Here is a 21,399-nt window from a genome sequence, read left to right as displayed (position 1 = left end):
GAGGATACCAGAAAATGGAAAGATCTCCCATGCTCTTGGATTGGTAGGATCAACATAATAAAAATGTCAATCTTGCCAAAAGCAGTCTACAGATTCAATGCAATCCCTATCAAAATTCCGGCACAATTCTTCACAGACCTGGAAAGAACATTAATCAACTTTATATGGAAAAACAAAAGGCCCAGGATAGCCAAAACAACCCTATACAAGGAACTTCAGGAGGCATCACCATACCTGACTTCAAGCTCTATTATAGAGCTATAGTCCTGAAAACAGCTTGGTATTGGCACAAAAATAAGCAGGTAGACCAATAGAACCGAATTGAAAACCCTGATTTTAACCCATACACCTATGAACACTTGATTTTTGACAAAGTAGCTAAAACTATACAATGGAAAAAAGAAAGTGTCTTCAACAAATGGTGCTGGCATAACTGGGTACTGGTATGCAGAAGACTGCAGATAGATCCATGTGTATCGCCTTGTACAAAACTTAAGTCCTAATGGATCAAAGATCTCAACATAAATCCAGCCACACTGAAACTTTTAGAAGAGAAAGTGGGAGATACTCTTCAACAAGTTGGTACAGGAGACCACTTCGTGAACATAACACCAGTGGCACAGACACTGAGATCGACAATTAACAAATGGGATCTCATGAAACTAAAAAGCTTCTGTAAGGCAAAGGACATAGTCAACAAGACAGAAAGGCAGTCCACAGAATGGGAAAAGATATTCACTGACCCCACATCTGACAGAGGGCTTAAGAAGCAAGTCTCCAAAACACGAAAGGATCCAATCAAAAGGTAGGGTACAGAACTAAACAGAGAATTCTCAATAGAGGAGGCTAAAATGGCCAAGAGACGCTTAAGAAAGTGCTCAACATCCTTAGTCATCAGGGAAATGCAAATCAAAACAACTTTGAGATACCATCTTATTCCTGTCAGAATGGCTAAAATCAAAAACACCGAAGACAATTTATGCTGGAGAGGATGTGGAGAGTTATTTTTAATTTGGTCCCTGTGAGGATAGTGTGATATATGTGTATGTCTATACATAGAAAAAATAAACTGCAGCAATGCAATTGGACACAATAATCTCTAAAAAGGAAACATAGGCAGAAAGCTATCTAAAGAAATATGAAGGAGATGGCAAAATTATCCAGTATGTAAAGATAGTTGCTGCCAAGACTGACAACCTACTTTAAATGTCCAGAAATCAGAGTTAAAGGAGACAACTGACTTCTGAAAGTTGTCCTCTGACTTCCACATATGTGCTAAGGTGCATGAACACACATGCACAGACAGACAGACAGACACACACACACACACACAAGATAGATGGATAGATAGATGATGATGATAGATAGATAGATAGATAGATAGATAGATAGATAGATAGATAGATAAATTTAAAGTGGGGTTGGGTTATTGAACTTATGGATTGAATAACAGAATTCTTATGACATTTTGTCTTCTTTTTTATATTTTGATAACATATATCAATAGGCTACTACTATCAACGAAAGGGAAACAAATTCCAAAAGTAAAGTCTATGTTTTACACTAAGTCAGTAAAACAGTGGCTGAAAAAGCATGAAGACTGGAGTTCATGAATCCCTAGAATCCACGTAAGCTAGCTATGGCACAGGGCACTTGTGGCCCCAGTATTTGGAAAGGCGGAGCCTGGAGAATCTCTGGGCTCACTGGCCATCCACTCTATCCAGTTGGTGAGCTTGAGGTTTAGTGAGACACAGAGGCACAAAAAGAAAAAAAGTTGAAAAGCAATGTTGGACATATACCCAAAGGATGCTCAATCATAGCACAAGCACACTTGATTAATTATGCTCACAGCAACTTTATTCATCATAGCCAGAACCTGGAAACAACCTAAATGCCCTCAACCAAAGATAGGATAAAGAAAATGTGATACATTTACATAATGGAGTATTTTCAGTCATTAAAAACAATGACATCATGAAATCTGAAGGCTAATGAATGGAACTAATAGAAAACCATACTGAGTGAGGTAACCCAAACCCTGAAAGACAAATATAGTATGTATAAGTGGATTTTACCTGTAAAATAAAGGATAACCATGCTATAATCCATAGACCCAGAGAAGCTAGGTAACAAAAAGGGCCCAAGAAGGATACTCTGATCTGCATGGGAAGAGGAAATAGAATAGATTTCATCAGTGGACTGGGAGTGGATAGGGATGGGAACATGAGTATTCAGGTAGGTGGGGTGAGAGTACTGAAAAAGATAACTGGAAAAGGTGGGGGAGCATTTTGGTATCAGGTAGAAACCTGGTTGGAGGAAAACTCGCAGGAATCTATAAGGATGACACCAGCTATGGCTAACAGCAACAGGGGATATGTAGTGTGAATTTGCCATCTTTTGTGACCATGTAAGACTTCCAGTAGAGGGACACCAGCCCAGTCACATAACCTTTGACCTACAGTCTTTCTTATCTATGGAATTTGCCAGGATAAGGGTAGTGCAGAGACTGTGGTAGCTGCCAACCAATAATTGCTCCAGCGTGAGACCCATGCCAAAGAGTAAGCCCACTCTGCCTGGAGGGCCAGGACCCAGAGGCTGGATGGCTCAGAGACCTAGAATAATAGAACCAAACACTACTGAAGAAAAAAATGCCAATGTAATGATGTCTAATGAAAGTCTGCTGTACTCATATATTAGTGCCTACACCAGTAGTCACCCAAGAGGTTGGAATAGGTGGAAACAGATGCAGAGACTTGAAGCCAAACATTAATCTGAGCTCAGAGAATCCTGCTGAAGAGAATAAGGAAGGATTGTAGGAGACAGAGGGGTCAAGGGCATCACAAGAAAACTAACAGAAACAACAAACTTGGGCTCATAGGGGCTCACAGAGACTGAACTGACATCCAGGGAGCCTGCATGGGACTGACATAGGCCCTCTGCATATATAAGAATTGTGTAGCTTGGGCTTCTTATGGGATTCCTAACAGTAGGAACAGGGACTATCTCTGAGACCCTATTCCTTATACTGGGTAGCCTTGCACAGGCTTAATGCAAGGCTAGGTACCTAGTCTTACTACAACTTGATATGTCATGTTTTATGGATATCCATAGGAGGCCTACCCTTTTCTGAATAGGAATGGAAGAGGAGTGGATGGGGGTGCAGCAGAGAGGAAGAGGGGTAGAGACTGGGAGGAGTGGAGGGAGAAGAAACTGAGGTATGGATGTAAAATAAATAAATTGAATAAGGGGGATAGCAAGACACTCAGTGTGGGCTTCTGAACTCTGCATACATATACACATGAACCCACACACACATGTAGGAGCATATAAACACAAACAATACAAAATAACAAAAAAGACAATTTTGATATATTTTACCTTTTGTAGGAAAACCCATCAATGTTAATTTTATAGCAAATGTGAGCATTTAAACAAGGAACAGGTATGACCTGCAGATGCCTTCAAGCAATATATAAATAAGCCTACTGTAATAAATCTCTTTTCCTGCCTTCAATAAATACTATCTTAGCAAAGGACAACCTATAACTATATGACAAAATTGCAAGTGTGTGTGAAGAATTGTGTCTCTGACCTTTGAAATTAAAAGAGCTAGTTTCAGCATGGCATCATAAACAAGCCCTGCCTAGCCTAACTAATGGAGCATGTGATTAACACAGGATCAAAAAATTGAAATTACAGATATGGAAATGCATAGGAATAGTGAGTCTGGTTATTGTCTGAATTATTTCTTCCCATATTAGATCCTAATTGCTCATTTCTACGTGAACTCTGGAGACCTTACCCATAAGACTCTTTGGATTACTTTTAAAGGATATATACCAAGCAAAACTATCAGAATAGTCCTCACCAGAAACCAAGATGAGATCCTTATTACTCTGTAGATACTACCAAGATTCCCTGTAAGGTTTGCTTAGATGGCACTCAAGTGAGATTCCCAGTAATTTCTCCCTACACAGGAATCTGATCTGAGAGAAGCTAAGAATTTGTACACTCAAATAGGGCTGCTTTACATCCCTTCTACCCTGACACACAGTACATTGGAAATACAGCATGTAATTTATAAAGCATAGTTATGAAAAGGGCCAAAAAAGAACTAGAAGTTGGCCATAGCAGGATAGATGGACTTGGAAGAGTGTCTGGGTTCTTAGTACCACTGGTTTCATTATTATCACAGCCTCAACAGATGCTCACCACTGCTCAAAAACACCTTATTGGAGCCATCTGTTCTCGTAGGTCAGCCTTTCTCTAGGCAACGTGCAGGCAGTTCAGTTTCTATCCCTACCTTGAACACAAGTAATGTTGTAACTGCAACAGCCACCTAAGATCTGTCTGCAGAAAACCCTTAAAGCCAAGTGCTTGGATGTTGGAGGAATGATACAGTTGGGAAAATACTTGTCATATAAGCTTCAGGAGCTGAGTTTAATCCTCAGCATCCACATAAAAGCCAGGAATTCTGGTGTTCATTTCCATGTTCTTTATTTGGGAAGATAGGAGGACCCCTGGAGCTCTCTAATCAGTCTAATGACCAAGCTAAAGGCCAAGAGATCTTGACAAGGAAGAGGTGGGTGGATGCTGAAGAATGACGTCGAACATTGTTCTCTGGACTATGGAGGTGCTCACAAACACATACGAGTGTGCATGTATACACAGAGAGAGAGAGAGAGAGAGAGAGAGAGAGAGAGAGAGAGAGAGAGAGAGAGAGACAGAGAGAGAGAGAGAGAGAGAGAGAGAGAGAGAGAGAGAGAGAGAGAGAGAGAGAACAATGAACAATGTATTTATTATGGGTCTACCCTAGTTCTTGAATGAGTAAGCTTTGGTTGGATTTTTAAAAATAATTTTCAATTGTGTATATAATGTGTGTCAGTATTGGAGTTTATATACATACGTGCAGGTGCCTACAGAGGCACCTTAAGGACATTAGACCTGCAAGGACATTAGATACCCTAGAGATGGAGTTGCAATCAGGTGTGAGCTGTACTGTATAGGTGATAGGACCTGAACTCAGGTCCTCTGCAAAAGAGACAGTTTAACCACTGAGCCATCTCTCTCCAGCTGGTCTTTTATCCCAAGAAAAATAAAAGCTTTCCAGGAAACAAAACAGAATCTTTAGTGGTTATCACTAAAGGCAATACTTACACTTGAGTTCACAATCTAAAATGTAAGATCCCTAATTACTATTAACTAAATTTTTTTCATTGAAAATTCCAATAAGAAAACAGGCAAATATCAGGGACCACAGTGGTGCAGTGCTTGCTGAGCACACACAAAGCTCTACCTAGTACCACAATTTTTTAAATTAAATATCATAGGAAACCCATGAAAACAACTTGACTACAAACATATTGAACTCCAGATATCAGAGCAGAAACACAGAATTGTGTTGAAGGGCACCACAGTGTTGGCCTAGCTCTCCTAAGGCTGGGACTCTTGCATCAGTGAAACTGGAGACAGCAACCCCAGCACACAGACAATGCACAGGGGTTTCTGGAGTCATCTTTTCCTGGACTGACTGATTCCTTTTATGCAACTACTATTTAGACAAGACTTTCCTTCCCTATATGTAGTATTATGATTATTACATAAAGAAATCAGAACAAATCAAGGTAATGTTAATTGATTAAATGTGGTAGGTTCTAATTTCATCTCCACCACATGCAAGGTTTGTGACTGAACAACTTAAGGACTCTGAATCTCAGTCCTTTAATACTAAAATGGAGAGTGCTTCAAACTACCTCTCTGGTAAGAAGTGATCTTCTCACTGACTTCTAAAATGAGCTGAGTTCTGTTTATGACTGGCACATGATGGCTCTCTTTAAAGATAATCTTATTTGGAATGAAAACAGAGTCATCTCTACCATTTGCTCTGGGGAGGGGGCAGAGGGCTGGGTAGGGTGGGGAGATGCTCCCCTAGAATACACAAGAGCTTGCCTTGGTGTGAAAACCTTCCCTGGTAATAATGACCAAAGCCAGGTGGTGGTTTCAATATGGGCCCTAGGAAGGGGCAGGGAATATTCTGTTTTATGATTATTTAAGGAACTTTTATTTTTTTCAAAGCACATGAGTTCTAACATGGTGTCTATCAAAATAGACACCTTGTGGAGTAGTTATTGTATATGCACAAGCTTCTGCTTTTGGGTCTCTGTGCAGGGTATGTTTGTAGAGAGTTGAGCAACCTAACCAAATCAAGAGCTAAAGCAGTTATCTGTAGAGCATCAATCTGGCTGACAAATCTGTTTTGTTATGTAAAGATTCTTCTTTCAATGAATAATTCAGACTCAAACTGCATGTTGGTAACTATATTTTAAAACAAAAATTCCTCACATAATAAATACATTTTATGGACATTAACCTCAATTTTACTTCAGAAAGCTATTTACAATATAAATAATTATAAATGGGAACACTTTGTAAGATATCATTGACATAGCTATTATTTTCTACTTTACATTCCAAAGTAAAAGTTCAAATTACAAGTTTATACTACAATATCACTAAAAACTATACATTGCAAGAGGATATTTTGAACCAATATTTTCTCTCACAAATATAATCCTTTTTATAGCATGTCAGTCAAAAGCCAAGCATAAAATATTTTATCTTTCTTGAAGTGCCTCTTGTTTCTTTCTCTTTTTTGAAGTATATTCCTTTGAAAAGAAGTTACAGTTATTGGAAAAATTTGTCCATGACAATTTCATTTCTTTTTAAATGTAAACACATCATAATTATCTTATAGGGTAGAAATTTAATGTGATTAGGTGTGTCTAAGATTTCAGATTAGAACAAAGTCCTGTTATCTAGTTTTATGAAGGCAAAGTTTACACAGCAAATCCCAGTACATAAAACTACAATGACTAGTTTAAAATTATGAATTAAAGTATCTTGTGTGAATCATCATACATTCACACTGGATATAGCACATTTATAAATTCTCAAAGTAATATAAAAGTCATAGTGTATATAGTGTGTGTGTGTGTGTGTGTGTGTTCTGCACAGTCTCAGAGAAGGAATGCTGTATAAGCGTATATATGGAATTGAGTGTCATCTTACCATTTGAATTTAAGCACTACCCGTACAACCTTTGTGCACAACAAATAAGCACCACACAAAACTTTCGCCCAAGGACATTTCCTATTTATGATACACTTGCATGTATCCACAGCTGTTCTGTCACTCACTTAAAATTTAGAATGTCTTATCCACCATATATTTTCACAGTAACAGCTAGCCAGCAGATTTTAACCTACAGTGAAATCCTTACTCACAAAAATCTGACATTTACATGAATGCTCAATTACTTATTGGAGGACTTAACATTCTTTGTCAAATCATTCAGAAAACTGGATGTGTGTCTACCTCTACCACTTGAGTGAACTAAAAAGTCAAACCCAGACATCCATTTTTTAACAAGGACTGTAGCACACTATTCCAGGCAAGATAAGTGATTACCAGTGAAGTCCTCAGCTTTCACTCTGCCACTCCCAATTACTGCTACCACTAATAAATCATACAAACAGCTTAATGATTAGCTGGCTCTGATAGGGAAACAGACAGAGTGATACAAAGCAAGAGACAGAGTTATGAAACAGCAAGTCTGTATTCAGAGTGTTTCCAGCTATATCATCACTCACACAATCTAGATCTTGGAAGGGGAGACTTTTTTTGTCTTGTTTTAGAATGTCTATTCATATTTTCCAAATAATGTTGTATTAGAATTAAAGTTCACATTTAAAAAGGAAATGGAAATAGAACACATTATCCTTTTAAGGAGATCCCATTCAAGCTTATTTTAAGTGAAATTCGCTGCTAAAGGCAGTGTGTGGCAGCAGGGTGCAGACATTAAGAATAGTATTCGCTGGAAATATTCTAGCCCTATAAACTATAATCAGGAAATAATAAGTTGCTTTCTGTATAAACACTGAAGAAATTGTTTATCACATCTTGTCTGGTTTTGAATATCCTATCAGTTTTGACATAGTGTCTGATACAGGCAAGTACAGTTTTAAAAGCTGTCACATTAGATTTTGCATGTGATGTCAAAAGATTTGTGGAGCCAGAGCATACATAAATGTCTGATATACATTGTCTCTGACCTTAAAAATACATTCAAAAAGAATATATCAACTGTATGTTGTCAACAATAATTCTAGCAGAATTTTTACGGGGAAGATTGGGGAAATATATATTTCACTGGTCATCTACAATTTTAACTTTTATATTGGTAAAGGAAGTAAATGGGCATCAGAGATATTCTTATTATTTCCAGATAGATTTAGCTTGGTAGATACTAATGAACTGTGCATGCTGTAGTGATATAATTAGATGCAACAGTTTTATGAATTCCCAAAGTGGCAGAAGGAGACATGCTTCTCAGGCTTTCAAAATTTTAGCAAAGATAGGAAAATCAAGGACTAAAAATAAAGCCAATTCTAGTTTAATTTTAATTAAGTCATTGGGAATGTATTTATTTTACATCCCTTATTTTTAAGACACAGATAATAATTCTCTATGAGCAAATATGTTCCTGTACAGAACAAAATAATGTAGATTACAATACATTTTATACATCTATATGAACAGTAAAAAGGTCAATTCATTTGGGGTCATTTATAATAATCATGCCATGCTGCAAAACAATGTAAGCTATACATATTGTGAGGCATTATATGCAATGTTATAAAATTGCCACTTCAAAATTGACATTTGTTTAATTAAATAAATGACTAATGTATTTTAAAAGGGTCAATCTACCAAGATTGTTAATCAAAATATAATTTAGGAGATTCTGTCTACTTTTAAAATTTTTCGGTTCTGGCATTCTGGGAAGCATTGTTCCTCCATATGAGGCTTTGTCTGTGGAGTTCACAATTTATTATTGCATGAGTTATATCCTCCCTATTAAAAACTCTGCTGGTACTCTTTTAGTGATAATCCTCGTTTTAGCATCAGTTCATATTCCTAGGTTCTTCTTTCTATTTCTTACAGAAGGTACCTCTGAAACACTAATGTATATCTACCCAACAATAGAACCTACTTGTATAGATTTTTCTGCCCAAAATACATATTCCTCAAATATTTGTGTCTGATCTACAGAATAATCAAAACCATTATCATTCTGAAAACATTTCTCATTTTGAAATTTTACCCAAATCATCTGTGTGTTTCTCAGAAATGATTTTCTCAAAATTACTGAATATTTTTCTTATGGAGTTCAAATTTTAGTTTTCATTGTTCTTTGAACATTTGGGAAAGTATATTTAAGTACATAAGCTATTTTTTCAGTGACTTGCACCTGTGTTCACTTTCATTGATAATATTGTCTCTGTTTCTACTCACGTAGTTAATTTTACATAGCCTCGTCTCTCATGTACAAACTCTAAATTTGTTGTCATACAGACTGTCACCAAATGATTGTATTGAGTGATGAAAATACAGTACTAATCCCTGAGTGTCCAATGCCTTGTAATGCTTTCATAATCATCAAGTGCTTCCAGTACATTCTCCTCCTTAAATATGGTGAAAGTAACAGGCCTGGGAATCCTAAAAGCCTTATCTATGAAACTTTTCTAACCAAGCATGTCATTTTTTCTTTGAATACTAGAGAATAGTGCATTAAGTAAATTTTACTATTTTTTCTTCTCCCTCATAAATTTGCATCATCTACATTTGGCTCCATCTAAGAGAGAGTTGACTGCAACTCTTCCTGCCTGAAAGAGCCCACACATCATGTAAGTAACCAAGTATCTAGACGTTTGAGTGTATGGAAAATCCAGAACCACTAAGTCTTGAAAACTCATAGCAGAGATTTAACTGTTTACAAGTTTACTTCCATTGCATCAATGAATCACAGAACCATGAACAAGAACTGTCTTTAAGACCAGAAAGCCAAGTTGCAGGGACTATGAGTGATGCATCTGTTATCCCAAAATTAAATGGCAGGAAAGAGTAGAATGGAAACCCAGAGATCTTGGCAACTAATCCACTGGGCTTTTCACTATACTACATGGACATATGAGCAAGTGTGTTGTTTTCAGGGTTTACAAACAGCAAAGAAAGTCAACTTCTTCCCTATGAATTCCACATGCACCCTTTGAACCACTTATCTGTATGCCTAAGCTTTTATCTTAGACACTTTCATGAGGCTTTTCACATGACCACCCACTATCATATCTGTGCTTTCAAGTGCTTTTACTTATCCTGTTGTCCTATAGTAGTTTACAGATCTTCCTTAGTTACTTTGCACTTACCAGCAATTTGTCTGGGTGAGCTGGTTTTAAACTCTTATTTGTGTATTTTGTACACTAACCCCCAAAATGTTGTTTACCTGTTCTCAGACTTAAAAGCGGTTTTGAGATTTAGTATCATTCTATGCTGCTTTGCCCTTTCCTTCACTAAACCACTTAAAGTTGAGTAGGCTACATTTTTGTGTGTCTCCCAACATTTCAATGCTGTGAGTTAGAAAGATCTTTACTGTTGTGTCAATGCAATCTTGGTCCATGTCTAAGTCAAAAGTAAGGTGGAAAAATCACTTCTTCCTGATTGCTTATAATGGATATCAGGTGAAAATGTATTCATGTACTGTAGCCAGCACCATTTCTCTAATTGATGCCTGAACCAAAGGAGTGGACTAGTTCAAAACCACGAAGAAGAAACAGGTTTACAAGACATGTCCCTCTCTTCTTTAGTTGTTTTGGTAACTGGTATTTATTTAAGAAGCTTTATGTGGTAGGTAAGGAGAAGTACTCATTTTGTGTATTTATGCATGGGGAGTGTACATAGCAGTATGTGAATAGTGTAAGGTATATGTGTATGAATTATATTAGATTGTCTGGACACAATGTTTTCTTTCATCAGCCCTCCCAAGTGGCATATATACTCAATCTGTGTTAGTATTTTTCAATTTACATATATCTCTTATGGTTCCACTATAATATGTGGGTAATTTCTGTATTCAATTTAGCTAAATTGTCTGTGTATAATCCTGAATGTTGGCACTGTTTCATTTTGTATCATTTTTTTTTATTTCACAGGAACTCATGTCAAATAACCAGAAACTTTAACTTAGGCTTTCTCACAATCTGTGGCATAGTAAATGCTGATAATGGGGTATTAAACTATAAATAGGCTTCAGAGATCCTTGAAGAACAAAATATCTTAGAAAAAACATCAGCTTCCATTGGTTATTATAACAGATGTTCCCTTGTGTCCTTGTGCTGGGTCTGGCTGCATCCTCAGGTGGGAAGTCACATCAAAGTGTGAGCCATTGCATCCCAAGGAATAGTTTCTAATAGTTTCGCTGTCATATAAATGCTCCAGGGCATATCCAGTTAATGTATAGGCATGCTTATCAAAATACTGCCGGTGAGAGCCAAAGCAGTTTGGAGAAATGGCAGGATGGTCTCCTGCTGTCTGATGAGGAGACATGTCTGAATGTAGATAGTCTTTAGCCAAGATCAAACTGGACTTTGTAATGCGATCAGAACTGGGACTACTGATCCGAGACAGTGCAGTGGGACTGTTGTCATAGTCGTTTTCATGAGGGCTGAGCATCTTTCCCTCTCTCTGCTGGATATGGTCACATGGTGATGTGCTGGCAAGAGCAGAGGTGTGGCAGACTTCCCCTGCTGGTGGGGCCTGTTGATAGGTTGCAAAACAGAGAGAGTGTTTTTTCCCAGCCCCATTAATGGAAGCCAGTTGGTCTGGAGGAGCTTTCCTTAGCTGTAATCTGTTCTCTTCCTCTTTAATCATCTGCTGCGTGGCTCTTATAAGAGTTTCAATTTTGCTAGGTTCGTGTGGGCTATTTTGATACTGTTCAGTGCGGTATCGGTCCCCTGATTCACTAGCTGACCCAGGGTCTGGAGAGCTGACCACACTATCTTCATCCCAGTGACCTCGACCTACATCACAAAAAGTAAAAAAGTAGGTAGTATCAAAATTCACACACACATAAGTACACTTCTGTCCTAGAAAAGCAAATCTTAAATCTTTCATTTGAATGCAGTATTGGAAACTAAAAGAGACTTGTATGAAAGAATATTGACATTTGTACTAGAATTCATATGTATGTTGGTTTATATATATTCCATGGGTTTCAATTGAAGATAACATTTATAAAATGTTTCTTGGATAATAAACTTCTTTCTGGAATTGTGAATGTCAATTAGTAAAGCAGTAAAATACATTAATATTTCCCTTTGTACACATGTTATTGGATCTATAAATCTACAAATAATATGAGAAAGATGAATACAAATTTGGTTTTTGTTACTACAAAAATATTTTCAGTTGAATTTAAAGAAGACAGTTGTAAAATCTGAACTATTATATTTTAAATAAATCACTGAAAATTTTTAATAATTCTTGGTCTATCTTAAATGGTATTAAACTAAAACTCTAATGTTAGTTTTTTAATAATTGTGAATTGATGAAAATGTTTGTATATGGGTATGTGGATGTATAGATGGCATAGTTGTACAGATATGTTGTCATAACCAAAAGTATAGAAACTTGGTTATTAACAGTAGAGTAAATGTTCATTGGTTTTTAGCAAGTTGTTTACTCACAGGAAAAGCATAAAAATAAAAGGCAACAATGGAAAAAAGTTAAAATTGCTCATAGAAGTATTTGCCAGGGGACTTTGTAGATGAGGAGATGGTCTAGCACATTTGTCATGCGAAGATCAGGGAGAGAATTAACAGGGTCTTCATAATGTCACTGAGTTAATAAAATAGGAAGATTATCAAAGACTTGCCCAGATCTGCAATTAGAATGAGCAGGATATACTCTTCTTAACTCATTTTCTTTGAAGAAAGTAATTATCAAAGTAATTTACTTTGTAATTTATGGAATAATTTAGCTTGAAGAAAGTATTATGAATTATCAAGGCTTTAACACTAGTGTCCATTTTTCTGGGCTAGTGAAGCTGTGTAACCATCCCAAGGTGAAAATCCAGGTGGTTTCTCCACCTTTTTCAAGGTGATATTTTGGTTGTCATGGTGACGGGAGGCAGGTAACAGAACTTGCTTTACAGAGAAGCAACACATGTATGTACAAAGTCCACTTAAGCAAAGACTATATCCTGTCCAGCATATCAATAGTGACCTCATTGATAGACCGCTGCTGTGAGGTTACTGAGGAGAATGAAACTGCAAAATTTAAATACAACTGCAAATTTAATAGAGTTAAAAATTGCTGATGCTTAACTTCTTTATGGTTTGTAAAATGAGAAATTTTTTCTCATGTCATAAATACGCTAACACTCCCAAAATAAATACACGTAAGCTGAGTGGACTTAGTTCTTAGAATCCCACTGGTGTGAGTTTCTGTAGATCAAAGGTATAAAACCACTGGGGTCCATCACTCCAGTGTACAGCTTCCTGCTGGGGATCTGGTACCCCTCAAGTTCTTACCATGGATTCTGTGGACAGAGGTGATATGCGGCATGCTGTTCTCATAGGTTTCTCTACTCTCCGGGGAGGCCTTGGTAAGTGGCAAGGCTGCTCTAGAGCCCCACCAGGGATCTCTCCCAGTTGGTGGTGCTCCTAAGAAGTACCTGCCTGCCTCACAGCGGCCTCCCTCACAGGCTTGAGTGTGGAAGTGCCTGTCCTCCACCAGCCTGGAATGGTCCAGTGCAAAGCCATAGCAGAGAGAGCTGCGATCTGGGAACTGCCTGTAGGCACATGACACTTCATGCTGAGAGCCAGGCCTCTCTGGGTCCAGGAGCTGTGGGGAGGCAGTATCAGTCAGTGGACTTCCACCCCACTGGCTGTCATGGTCAGATTCCGATCGTTCAGTGTGGAATCCCGGATACTGAAACCAAAGGGAACAACATCAATAATAAACAAGTTAGATTTTTAAAAAATGTTTTAAAGCCTTCATTCTGCAAGTACTGAAGGTCAGATAGACCTGAGGCAGCCTAACTTTGAACAATTTAATTATCTAATACCCACACAGAAAATCCTCCTGGCTTTAAAAGAGATAAAAATAATAGCAACATCGAAGTACTAGGCACTGAATGAACTGATTTACCCCAGGTAGTTTTAATAACCCTTCAGTATAATGGCAGTGGCCCCAATGATGTGGATAAGGATGCCAAGGTACAGAGAAAAATAAATGGCCAAGACCACAAGGGAGGACTGAATAACAAAACCAAGACTCAAAGTCAAATTCTTTACCACCACCCAAATGAACTTGCCCAAATAAGAGTCCAAGAACGTTCCTATGTTATATCATGTTTTCTTTTCATGTTTTTTCCTTATAAGAACAAGATAAAAGCTAAAGCTTAAGGTACCAAGTTTCTGAGTCTTCATCATTTTGTTAAATACTATTTATTGGTTTATTTATTTTTAGTTGTGTATAGGGAGAGGTGTGGGTATGTGGATGTGAGTGTGAGAGCCCACAGAGACCAGAAGCTTTGAGTGCCCTGCAACTGGAATTATAAATGGTTGTAAGCCATCTAACATGGGTATTGGAGATTAAACTTCAGTCAGCAAGAGCAATATCAGCTCTCGACCAATGAGCCCTCTCTCCAACCCTGGACAATTTGTGCTAAACTATTAACTCTCAGAAAGCTGTACCAGGGTCATGGGGAGTACATGGCAAAATAGCTACTAAATGCTTCCCTAACTCAAATGCAATGTAACCTTGAAAGCCTTGCCCCATTTAAACCTTGTTCATAGATATGCTTCTGACATTCAGTTACACACAGGGTTATGTGGGAGGAACACAGGCCATCTCTCTTTGTTGGAATTCTGCTAATCACTTTCTCCAAACTATATCATCATATATTAAAACAAAATATAAAACCAGCAGGATGGCTCAGTGGGTAAAAGCAGTTCAGTCCCCAAATTTCATAGCATAAAAAGAAAGACAACTACCACATCTTTTCCATCTGGCCTCCACATGTGCATGCTGGTTCACATGCAATGTGGCTTATGCACAGCCACACTCTAGCATGCACATCACGCTATACACATAGGTGCACACAAACATGCATGCAATAATAATAAAAATTTTACTTTAAAAAGAAGCAAACACAAAATGTTTCACAGACCTCCCAAGAAATGTGCTCAGTGTCAGGATCCCCCTAAGCCACTAAAATTGGTACTATATTAGCATTCATGGTACTATAAATACTACCAGAGGAGAAAGGCAATCTTCTTCCCAGCCATAAACCCTAGAACATACAACAGTGACCTGCTTGCGAGATATGCTGGTACAATAGTAACACAAAAGCATCACAAAAGTTGTAGGAGTACCCAACCATTTTTCGATTGGATTTAAGGCCCATTCTACGACATGGAACCCATGCCTCACAATGCTAGGGTAAAGAACCTGAGACTTCATAGTCCACAGACCCAAGAGAAAACCAAGTACTATGACAGGAAAATAATTCCTGATGACATTCTGCTATACCCATATAGATCAATGTCTCATTCAGCCATCATCAGAGAATCTTCTTGGAGCAGATGTGAACTAGCACAGACACATAGATCTGGGAAATGTGTAGAAAGTAAAAGGCTTTGGAGCACTCAAGCCAAAATTGAATGTCTTCATTAAACCATTCCCCTCATGGCTCAGGGATCTATGTAGATGAGGAAGTGGAAAGACTGCAGGAGTCAGAGGTAATGGGTGACTCAAAGGAAACAGCATCTTCCTGATACAAGAGACCTGATGCACATAAGAACTCACCACGACTGTGGCAGCACATGCAGAGCCTTCATATGTTCAGGCCAGACAGGGTCCCAGCACTGAGAGGAGGAAAAGCTCCCACCCCTAACCAAGAAGCTATGTAGAATTGACGTACACTTGCAATGGAAAAATTAGTTTCTCCAATGCAGACTGGGTATATTAATCACACTTAAGGGGAGGCCTCCTGCCCAGGAGTAATTGGCCAATACAAAACAAACTCAATGGTATTTCTCTAGACTTTTTGTCTCATATTGCTTTATTTTTATAGTATTGATCTTTTGCTTTGCTTGTATATTTTTGTTTCCATTTTGTAAGGTGTGTGTGTGCCTGTGTGTGTGTGTGTGTGTATGTGTTTTTATTTTGTTTGTTTTTTCATTGTTTTTGAAAGAAAGAAGGGAGGGAGGCAGGGAGAAAGGAAGAAAGAAAGAAAGAAGGAAGGAAAAAAGGAAGGAAGGAAGAAAGAAAGGGTTGTTGATTTGGATAACTGAGGGGGTTTGGAGAGGGGGAAATTATGACCAGAATATATTGTAAGAAAATTTTATTTTCTGTCAGGTGTTGGTGGCACACACCTTTAATTCCTGCACTTAGGAGGCAGAGGCATGCTTGGGAAGAGAGCCCAGCTTCTTGACAAGCAATCAAATATTACCTTAATAGGTATCACACTGAATATAAAACTAAATGTAAATTACAAGTTCAAAATTCTTCCCATGACCATTCTTAATTATTATTTCAATTATTTTCCAAATACACCTAAGAGCTATAAGCATTTTCCATTAATAACAACAAAAAATCCTATTTAATCTTCTTGCAGGACTGGAGATGGAAGACACCAAAACACCCTGAGTTCTAATTCCTACATCACTACTCCCACCTGCCATAAGCCTTTTCTTCCAGTTACACCAGCCTCTTTTACACAAGACAGCAACTTCTCTTTCAGTAAAACAAGGTTAACACATCCTGATCTTTCTGAGTGGGGAGCTGAATGCTACATTCATGTCTTCTCCAGCAAAGCTTGCCTCAGGGAGGCTCAGATATCTATGCTGTTCCAAGCTGGAAGTTGTCCAGACATCACTTGTTTTTATAAAATATAAACTACACCTATTTTGAAGTGCTCCCGTCAAGACTTTTGAGCCCTGTTGAGTGGGAAAGGCTTTCTCTGAGTGTATAAGGGAAAATAATATCACAACAGAGAATAGTCTATGAATTGCTCATGAAGAAAATACAACAGGAGGCAACACAGGCATACATGAGGTACATATTTAATAGCACCGGAAAAGAATCTGAAGGGAAGCCTGTTGTCAACAGGCAGTGTAAAGATTTTGAAACAGGCAGAGCAGGGTCCTTGGCTCACTCGACTATGAGTTTAAAGTGCTTTGACACTACAGATGGAGTATAAACATAAACATTTTCTTTTTAAGGAAAATGTATGAACTTACACATACACACACAAAAAAAAACCACTGTGATCCATAGTTGCTCCTATGTGGTTTAGGTTAGCTTTTATGTGTATTGTACTGTTTTGTTTTATGAGATATGGTCTCTCTGTATAGCCTGAACTGTCCTAGAATTCACTATGTAAATCAGGCTGGTCTTGAATTCCATTTGCTTCTACCTCCCTAGTGCTAGGATTAATGGCTTGCACTACCATTCCTAGCCACATCTGCCTCTTAAAATGAACTGTACTCAGTATAAACATTGTTGTGAATACTAAAACCGTATTGTTTGATTTGAAATATTTTTTTAATTTCTTGAACTATTTTTATTTTTGAGACTATTATAATTGCATCATTTCCCCTTCCTACCTCCACCTTGATTTATAACAAATTAAGGTCCTCTGTATTGGTTTTCTTTAATTATTGTTACACAAATACACAAAGTACTACTAAATATATAAACACAACCTGCTCAGTCCATATAATGTTATTTGTATATGTATGATTTTGTTGCTAACCACTTGGTGATTTAAAATATTTCAAGTGTTTATCAAATATTTGGGGAAAAACAGAAAGGAATTCAGTCAATTGCTGCAGTAAGTTCAGGGTACAGAGTGAATGCTGTAGAAGAAAACTTCTGGTCCACCCAAGTTCTACTTTTCCATTTCCATCTCCTTACATTTACGAGGTCTTGGGAAGATGATATAATTTCTTTTAAAAGCAAAAGTACCCGATAGGAGTAATCTACCAAAGGCTAAATCAGAGTTGCCTCACTTAATGGAAGGGGTAATTGGTAGAGAAGAAAGATATATTTCCTCACTCATTCCTACTGTAACTTCCAGGTGACCTTGGCCAAATGACTTCATCTTCTATAGCACTTCTATAAAATGATAGATTGCATTATACGCTATTTTCTCAAATGCTCCTTTCAGTTGTATTATTTCACATGTGCAATAATTAACTTGATATCCTCTCTAGTGTTGAAACATACTTTCTACATATAACCCTATATTTAATTTATTTAAAGAAGATAATTGTAGTAAGTCATGGTGACAAATACCTGTAATGCTGTCAGTTGGAAGAATGGGACAAGAGCATTGCAAATTCAAGAGCTACACAGTGAGACACTGTCTCAAAAACAAGCAAATAAAAGAAGGAAAGACAAAAATCACTAAGACCTTTAACTCAACTGCAAGACATTTTGTTATCGTGATTATGGGAAGAACATTATTGGATGAGTTATGATTTTTCTATAATGCCAATTTTCTCCGAAGCACTCCATTTTATTAGACATATATTTATTAGAAATCATATAACATGATGGTTTTTCTGTGTAAAGTATTGAATTTTAAGGTATTGAGAATACTTCAGTTATTTGAAATTAAATTTCTACACATGCTTTTCAAAATCACGAGATCTCCAAGAAGCTCACACCATCAGCGTTGTCACTATGAAACTAAAGAGACTAACATTAAATTGATTATAAGTAGAAAGCCTCACATGTAGAACCTGTAATGTAGGATAAGGGAAGTTAAAAGGCTAGAAGTGGGAGAGATTTAATATGTGGACAAAAGCATCCTACAGAAGATTTGTACAAATGCACAAAATCAAGTGTAAAAATATGAGCACAAGCCAGCGTTTCACAGCACTGAGCACAAGAGGGGATCTTAGAAGTGAGCAAAGCTCAAAACAAAGTTTAAAAGTGTTACGTCCTTGAGAACAGAGTACAAATCAAAAGTGGCTTTTGGTCCTCACGAGATAGCAGCAAAGGAATGGAAGAAAGGGGGAAACACACACATAAAAGCACAAGACATTAATCCCTCCGAACCTTCTCCTGCCCATCATCATCCCTTCAAAACAATGCATTTACAAGTTGTTCTAGAAAAGGGCCACAGTATACAAAGGGTCAAGGGACACAGAGATAGTAAGTTTCATTAAAAAAAAACCCTTGTATGGAGAAAACATGAACATGGAAATACAAACATCTCAGTAATGAAATTCTAGTCAAATAACTATAAAAAGAGAAACTGCAAAGCAACACTCAAATTAAATAATATCAATAAACATCTGGAGCTACACATATAAAAACACATACCTACACATATGAGTGCGGATGAAATTAGGTGCTACCTAGAGTTAAGAATCTGATGTTTAGGGGCTGGAGAGATGGCTCAGAGGTTAAGAGCACTGACTGCTCTTCCAGGGGTCTTGAGTTCAATTCCCAGCAACCACATGGTGGCTCACAACCATCTACAATTCAATCTAGTGTATATGTAATGAATATATCTTTTTAAAAAATCTGATGTTCAAACATGAAGAAATGGACTATAAATACCTACCACATGGCTAAGGATGTAGTTCAGTGGCATAAAGCTTAATGAGCCTGTGTAATTTCTGGATTTCACATCCAATATCACAATATACAAATAAATATTGGGAAAAAGTGAATAGATTTTAATGAAAACCTTAATAAAGGAAGTGAAAAACAGTAGAAAACCATCCAAAAGAACATAAATTAAAGGGAATAAAGAGAAAATGCTTGAGAAATATTTTTATGTTTGATATATGCATGTTTATTTGAATATCAAAGGAATTAGAATTGTTAGAACAAGTTGAAAAAGAAGAAAAAGATTCTGTGTAGCCAGCATCAAGACTTGTATATCACTACCAATAAATTTCTAGAGATGTAGAGGTTGTCAGAATACAGCTCAAGTATGAAGTTATGTGAGGAGAGTTCTGAGTGCTTGTGAGAAAACTCCAAGAAAAAAAGGCAAGAGTCTTGTGACCTCAGTTTCTTCAAAAACACAGGCTTTTTCCTGGAATGTGTTTTCACGCCTGTCCCAGGTGTAACGCATGGGGGTGAGCTTACTTCAGACAATTCAGATTATTAACAACTGGTTATTGTTGTTTATATGTCTCTAAAAAAACCATGTTTTTGGCATGCACTGCCTATCTGCTACCTGCAGCTAATGCTCTGAATAAAGTTATCTATTACCTGAGACTTCAGTCTACCTTACTTATCAGCTCCATCCTCCCAAGTCCCCATGCCTGTAGGGCAGTAAACAGGCCAGACTAATAGAACACTACAGTATGCCCAAAATTAGGTCCACAATAATACCACCAGTTTATGTTTCACAATTTGATGGACCGTCAAGCAGCATAAATGTAATGGAATCACTAAGTATTTCATCACAAGCAAAAATCAAATGGGCCTTAACCTAAGAGTTCCATTTGCAACTATTTAAAAAATTAAGTCATTGGGGGCTGGAGAGATGACTCAGAAGTTTCTGTTCTGGCAGAGTATCTGGGCACAGTTCCCAACACTCACGTGGCAGCTTACCACTGGCTCTGACTCCAATTTTAGAGAATGCAATGAGCTTTTCTGGCCTCTTCAAGTACCAGGCAAACATGTGAAATGTATTATGTGTGTGTCTGTGTGTGTGTGTGTGTGTGAGAGAGAGCGAGAGAGTGTGTGTGTGTGTGTGTGTATGTGTGTGTGTGTGTACATATAAAATAAAATAAATCTTTTTGTAAAATTTTAAAAATAACCCAAAAGGGCCACAGACTTAATAGTTTTGGAAAAACATGCAAGGAAACCTCAAAGTACTAAGGCTAGTTCTGAAGCTTGACAACAAAAGCTAAATTTATGACAACAGCAACAACAAAATCCTGATTGGCTGGGATATATCCAAAATCTAAAAACTTTGTTTTTCAAATTTTCCTACTCAAAGGATAAAAACAAGGAAAAACATAAACAATTTAATGAAACACTAAATGTGTGTGCTATCTAATTAACTACACAAATTCAACATTCTTAAGTGGGTACAAAAATTGAGTTAGCTATTACTAGATAGAATATCCAGGTGAGAAACAATCGTATGAAACTATATTCAGCATTAGTGACTAGGCAGATGTGAGTTAAAATCACAGTGATTTATGATAGCATATGCATCAAGGTGGCTAAATTACAATAATGATAACATCATATGCTGGTAAAGATGAAAGGAAACAAGGTCATACATGCAATGGTAATGAGAAGGTTAAAGGAGATAGCCACTTTGAAAAACAGTTTTTAAAGCTTTATAAAATTTATATACAAATGCTATATGCAGTCTGGACATTCACCTCCACCATAAAATGAATGCTATATTCATATGAAAGCCTGCATATAAATGTCCATAGTCCATAGCAGTGTCTCTACCCTATTTTCCAGGTTCTCTCTCATTGTTCTCTTCCTTGTAAACTTATTTTTAAATGA

The 21,399-nt window shown here is 37.3% G+C and overlaps 1 protein-coding gene and 1 long non-coding RNA gene across 2 annotated transcripts in view; one reads left to right on the top strand and one right to left on the bottom strand.

The window, feature by feature from the left end:
- LOC121134688 overlaps positions 1–21,399 on the top strand; it is a 108,336-nt gene that overhangs the window by 74,793 nt on the left and 12,144 nt on the right. The window contains exon 4 of the long non-coding RNA XR_005871806.1: positions 9,700–9,746. This is a non-coding gene — a long non-coding RNA (uncharacterized LOC121134688). The remainder of the gene's footprint in view (positions 1–9,699; positions 9,747–21,399) is intronic.
- The window catches only part of Sim1 (SIM bHLH transcription factor 1), a 69,119-nt gene continuing 58,735 nt past the window's right edge, over positions 11,016–21,399 (bottom strand). Inside the window, exons 10-11 of the mRNA XM_005070407.4 lie at positions 13,428–13,827; positions 11,016–11,915 (exon numbers count right to left, since the gene is read on the bottom strand). Of these exons, the coding sequence (XP_005070464.1) occupies positions 11,185–11,915; positions 13,428–13,827 (1,131 nt within the window). The 3' untranslated portion in view covers positions 11,016–11,184. The remainder of the gene's footprint in view (positions 11,916–13,427; positions 13,828–21,399) is intronic.

This window comes from Mesocricetus auratus, unplaced genomic scaffold, assembly GCF_017639785.1.
Source record: "Mesocricetus auratus isolate SY011 unplaced genomic scaffold, BCM_Maur_2.0 Super-Scaffold_100029, whole genome shotgun sequence".
Taxonomy (NCBI): Eukaryota; Metazoa; Chordata; class Mammalia; order Rodentia; family Cricetidae; genus Mesocricetus; species Mesocricetus auratus.
This window is presented reverse-complemented; position numbering and strand designations above follow the sequence as displayed.